This window comes from Piliocolobus tephrosceles, chromosome 6, assembly GCF_002776525.5.
Source record: "Piliocolobus tephrosceles isolate RC106 chromosome 6, ASM277652v3, whole genome shotgun sequence".
Lineage (NCBI taxonomy): Eukaryota > Metazoa > Chordata > Mammalia > Primates > Cercopithecidae > Piliocolobus > Piliocolobus tephrosceles.
The window spans coordinates 153,931,089-153,936,997 of record NC_045439.1 but is presented as its reverse complement, the minus strand read 5'-3'; the positions used below and the strand labels follow the sequence as shown (position 1 = coordinate 153,936,997).

The 5,909-nt window shown below is 48.8% G+C and overlaps 1 protein-coding gene across 4 annotated transcripts in view; it reads left to right on the top strand.

The window, feature by feature from the left end:
• NUTM1 (NUT midline carcinoma family member 1) overlaps positions 1-5,909 on the top strand; it is a 19,130-nt gene that overhangs the window by 3,551 nt on the left and 9,670 nt on the right. For 3 of the 4 annotated variants that reach the window (XM_026456340.1, XM_026456341.1, XM_026456339.1), the window contains one exon: positions 4,908-5,625. In XM_026456340.1, coding sequence (XP_026312125.1) covers positions 4,908-5,625 — 718 coding nt within the window. Of the gene's footprint in view, positions 1-830; positions 919-4,907; positions 5,626-5,909 lie in introns of those variants that run through there. The other variant, XM_026456342.1, reaches the window with a different exon arrangement.

The following is a 5,909-nucleotide window of genomic DNA, read 5'->3' as shown; positions in this document are numbered from 1 at the left end:
AGCAAGAAAGATGTCATGAACCCCAGGGAAGGTCTTTTGGGGGAAATCCACGTTTGGATGAAGCTGTGGCTGTAGAGGATGGTCTGGGAATTACTGGCCTGAAATAGTCACCAGGAACCTTAGCAGATACATTTTATTTTTAAAATTTAAACCAAAATGATTTAACGAAACAAAGGACTTTCTACTCTTGAGGTTTTAAACTGCATGGCAGCTTTTTTATTTAGTGAGGCTTTTCAGCAAAGGGTAAGGCTTCTGTGGAGTACAGAGCCTATGTTAGTAGATTGGACAGCTTTCCAAGGAAATGACGTGCACACAGCAATCCAGCACCTTGGATCATCTGACAATTCTAATTTTAAACTTTAGTTCCCTTGATCCTTAAGTATACAGACCAATGTGGTCTGAATTTAGTTCAGAAAATATAGCCATCATTGGATTAAGTCAGGGGGCTACCATCAACCTGCTGTTAATAGGAAGTCAGTTACAGAACTGGCTAGGATGGAAGGACACAAAATGAGATATGTTGGTGAAGAATTGAAGTATAGGGAACCAAATGCAAAACTGTAATGTGTTGGGAATCTGAGAAAGAATTTACAAATAGCCCTAAAGGGCGAACATCAATTGTGTTGTCAAACTGTAGTTTGAAGGGAATTCCTGGTTTTTGCATAGTTACTAGAACCCTTCATGGAATATGTCTCCCCACCCTCACCCCACTTTTCCCTCTCCCCTCCCCCACAGCAGTATGCCTTGAGTTCCATATTCTAGTTCTGTTTGATCTGATGTTTACCTTCCCTTTCTTGGATCCCTGTGCACCTACTTGGAGCCAGGTTACTCTGGGTCCTGGACCTGACTGCCTCATTCTGGAGGCTTCCAGACAGCCACAGTTAGTGCCCAAACCTGAGAGGATGGCTTCAGATGGAGGTAAGTCTTTAGGTGGTGAGGAGGATTTCTGGTACCTGCTCATATCCTTTGGGACGAGCTCTTTGGGCTGACCTAAAGGAATGCAAGGTGCTACATCCCATCAAAGGTATCACACTTGGGGAGGCTAGAGAAGGAGATTGTACCATTAAGACTAGGGGCTGGGGAGGGAAGAGGACCTTCTTAAAGGCAGATCAAAGTGTCTCCGAGGACACATGCTGAGTATAGAGAATGGATGGCAATTAGCAACTTGATTCTCTTGAACAGGGGGCCACTTCAGCACGTGTCTTTGTGGTGGGAGAGGGGATCAGAGGATGTGTCTTAGGACTGGCACAGAGAGGTTTCAAGGGGGAATGCCCAAGTTCATCTGTCTCTTTCAGGCAACTGGAGCCTGTTCTAGGATTCTGCCATGCTTGAGCTTATGAGGCGAAGGGGATGTGGAGGACGGAGGATGGGAGGGTAAGGTGGGAAGGACCTTAGCGGGAAAAGATAATCTGTAGTTACCGGTTGCAGAGAAATGCCTTCCTGAAAGCTAGGCTGGAATGTATTATAAACTGCCTCTATTCTGGCCGGGCACGGTGGCGCATGCCTGTAATCCCAGCACTTTGGGAGGCCGAGGTGGGCGGATCACCTGAGGTCAGGAGTTCAAGACCAGCCTGACCAACATGGAGAAACCCCATCTCTACTAAAACTACAAAAAAAAAACCAACAACAAAAAAAGCCGGGCATGGTGGCGCATGCCTGTAATCTCAGCTATTCGGGAGGCTGAGGCAGGAGAATCCCGTGAACCCGGGAGGCAGAGGTTGTGGTGAGCCAAGACTGTGTCACTGCACTCCAGCCTAGGCAACAAGAGCGGTCCCCGGTCTCGAATGAATTCGGAAAAAAAAATACTGCCTCTGCTCAGAGCCTCACAGCTCCTTCCAGCCCTAGAGGTGGTGTCGCTTTGAGTTCAGGAAGCAGTTTTTCCTTATTCATCTGGGCCAGAGAGGTGGGTCATTACAGCCAGGATGACAGCTGGGGCTTCACTGAGATGCTCTTAGTTTTTCTTCCTTTTATGGATCTCAGGCCTTCAGGCCCCTTTCATTGTGTTCTGTACTCAGTGACATACCCTCAGCGCTCTGCTCTGTGGCTGAAATGAGTTTGAATTTGAGTTTGCTCATGTTCCATGGTCAGAATGCAGAAGTTGGGTGGTGTGAGTTTGACAGTGTAATATTTTTTTGTAAGGAGGAGGAGATTTAAGCAGGTTATATTCTACTGTTGTTTTTTTGTTTTTTTTTTTTTTGTTTGAGATGGAGTCTCACTGTGTCGCTTACACTAGAGTGCAGTGGTGTGACGTTAGCTCACTGCAAAGTCTGCCTCCCGAGTTCAAGCGATTCTCTTTCCTCAGCTTCCTGAGCAGCTGCGATACAGGTGCCCACCACCGCACCCGGCTAATTTTTGTATTTTTAGTAGAGACGGGGTTTCACCAGGTTGGCCAGACTGGTGTCTAACTCCTGACCTCAAGCACCTGTAATCTCAGCACTTTGGGAGGCCGAGGGAGGTGGATCACTTGAGGTCAGGAGTTCAAGACCAGCCTGGCCAACGTGGTGAAACCCCATCTCTACTAAAAATACAAAAATTAGCTGGGTGTGTTGGCGCCCGCCTGTAATCCCAGCTACTTGGGAGGCTGAGGCAGGAGAATCGCTTGAACTCAGGAGGCAGCAGAGGTTGCAGTGAGCTGAAATCGCGCCACTACACTCCAGACTCGGTGACAGAGACTCTGTCTCGGGGAAAAAAAAAAAAAAGTTCTAGGAGACACAGGTTCTGATTAAGTACACATTTGTATACTTATCCTTGGTCTCTTTGACTACAGTCCACATAGCCCCTCCTCAGCTGGAATTGTGACAATGAAGGACTTCATTGTCCTGTCCTTAGCACCTAGCTCAGTGCCTCATTCCTAGTGAGCCCTAAATTTCTGACGTTAGGAGCTCCAAGCAGAAGGACCACAGATAGTCTGCATCGCCAAACACGTCCAGCGGTTACTTAAAGATCCAGAAACCTCTCTCCCCACACCGCCCTCCCTTCACTCATTTCCTTGTCCTTATCTAATCCTCCCTAATTATTCCTGGCTGTTATACAACAAAATTTCTGGGAACCAAACATCCAATCCACATATCCTCTCCTGGGAACAGTACTTCTGTGCGTGGTGGCAGAGGCCACAGAGCAGCTGGGAGAAGCAGGGTTCAGGTGGTTTGAATCTCTGGTTTGGAATAGGTGAGCATAGGGGATGTACATACAATGCTGGGTGGAAGGTGTTTCGGGATGTCTGAGCCTCATGGGCCCTAGAGTCACTGCTCCTGCTCAAAGATTGAATCTTTCTTCTGGTATTTTAGGTTTAGAGAGATTTATAAGAAGCAACAGGAAAAGGAAAAGGAGGAAGAAATGAGCCAATAATATTTTTGAAAGTGCCTCCTTCTCAAAGGCCTTATGGATGCCTCAAGAGGGGCTGGAACTTGCTGTGGACTAGTTCCCTTACTGCACAGAGGCTGCTGTGGGCTGTTTTCCCTGCAGAGCAGGTGTCAACCCAATTCTGTATCTTAGTAAACAGCCTATGGAGAGGCTGGAGAGGTCTGCCAGGAATTTTCTTAGAGAAGCACTTAGGGGGTCGGGTGCAGTGGCTCACGCCTGTAATCCCAACACTTTAGGAGGCCGAAGCAGGTGGATCACCTGAGGTCAGGTTTTTGAGACCAGCCTGGCCAACATGGCATAAACCCCATACCTACTAAAAATACATTAGCCGGATGTGGTGGTTCACGTCTGTAATCCCAGCTACTTGAGGGGCTGAGGCAGGAGAATCACTTGAACCTGGGAGGCAGAGGTTGCAGTGAGCTAAGATCGTGCCACTGCACTCCAGCCTGGGTGACACAGAAAGACTCCATCTAAAAAGAAAGAAAGAAAAAAAAAAAAAAAGCAACACTTAGAGGCAGTGATGCCTTGGGCTTATCTCTTCTTGACAGACAGGGGTCTGTATGTCTTGTTGAAAAAGAAGCAGCTTCTTTAATGCAGTCATTCTCAACGAGGAGTAAGATCAAAATCACTTGGGGGATATTTGCAAACTACACAAGTTCCCCATCCTTATCCCCTATCTCACCTGTTGAGAATCAGTGCTTTGAGTCTTCGAGTCTAAAGAGGAACTCAGATGGGGTGGAAGGCTGAGGCAGGAGGATCACTTGAGGCCAGGAGTCTGAGCCTAGCCTAGGCAACATAGTGAGACCCCATCTCTAGAGTTTTGTTTGTTTGTTTGTTTGTTTATTTGTTTTGAGACAGAGTTTTCCTTTGTCACCCAGGCTGGAGTGCAGAGGCGCGATCTCAGCTCACTGCAGCCTCGACTTCTTGGGCTCAAGTGATCCTCCCACCCCAGCCCCCCCCAAGTAGTTGGGACTACAGGTGCATGCCAGTGCGCCTGGCTTATTTTTGTATTTTTAGTAGAGACAGGGTTTTGCCATGTTGCCCAGGCTGGTCTCAAACTCCTGGAGTCAAGCGATCCTTCCACCTTGGCCTCCCAAAGTGCTGAGATTACAGGCATGAGCCACTGTGCCCTGCCTCTACAAAAAAAAAAAAAAAAAAAAAATTTAAATAAAGGGGGAATTCACCTGTAATCCCAGCACTTTGGGAGGCTGAGGAGGGAGGATCACGAGGTCAGGAGATCAAGACCATCCTGGCTAACACGGTGAAACCCCGTCTCTACTAAAAATACAAAAAATTAGCCAGGCGTGGTGGCGGGCATCTATAGTCCCAGCTACTCGGGAGGCTGAGGCAGGAGAATGGCGTGAACCCGGGAGATGGAGCTTGCAGTGAGCTGAGATCGCGCCACTGCACTCCAGCCTGGGTGACAGGGCAAGACTCTCTCTCAAACAATAACAATAAAAATAAAAATAAAATGGGGAATTCAGACGGCTAACTCTGGTCTTCTTTTCTCCTACTCCATTTCTTCTTTTTCTCTATCTCGACAGCATCTCCGTTGCCGGGACCGGATATGAGCATGAAACCTAGTGCTGCCCGGTCTCCATCGCCTGCACTTCCCTCTCTCCCGCCAGCTTCTGGCCCACCAGACCACCCACCCGGGGAGCCACCTCCACAGCCCATCATGCCTTCAGTATTCTCTCCAGACAACCCTCTGACGCTCTCCGCTTTCCCCAGCTCACTGTTGGCGACAGGGGACGGGGGCCCTTGCCTCAGTGGGGCTGGGGCTGGCAATGTCATTGTCAAAGTCAAGACAGAAGGGGGATCAGCTGAGCCCTCTCAAACTCAGAGCTTTATCCTTACTCAGACTGCCCTCAATTCGCTCAATTCGATTGCCCCGGGCACTCCCTGTGGGAGTCTTGAGGGTCCTGCACCTCCATTTGTGACAGCATCTAATATGAAGACCATTCTGCCCTCTAAGGCCATTGGTGTCAGCCGGGAGGACCCTCCAGGCCTTCCACCTCAGGCTCCACCACCAGTTGCTCAACTGGTCCCCATTGTGCCCCTGGAAAAAGCTTGGCCAGGGCTACATGGGACAACCGGGGAAGGCGGTCCTGTGGCCACTCTAGCCAAGCCTTCACTGGGTGACTGCTGCAAAATTTCCAAGGACGTTTATGAGAACTTCCGTCGATGGCAGCGTTACAAAGCCTTGGCCCGGAGGCACCTGTCCCAAAGTCCCGACACAGAAGCTCTGTCCTGTTTTCTTATGTAAGTGGGGAGACCTGAGATTAATTATTCTAGGGCTTTTAAATAAGGAGAACTTTGGGGTGAATGGAGTAGTTTAGGCTATTTAGGAATATTTGAGGGAAGGTCATGAGGGCAATGGAGATGCTCTGAGAATGAAAAACATGTTATTAATAATAACAGCCCCGGCCGGGCACGGTGGCTCAAGCCTGTAATCCCAGCACTTTGGGAGGCCAAGACGGGCGGATCACGAGGTTAGGAGATCGAGACCATCCTGACTAATACGGTGAAACCCCGTCTCTACTAAA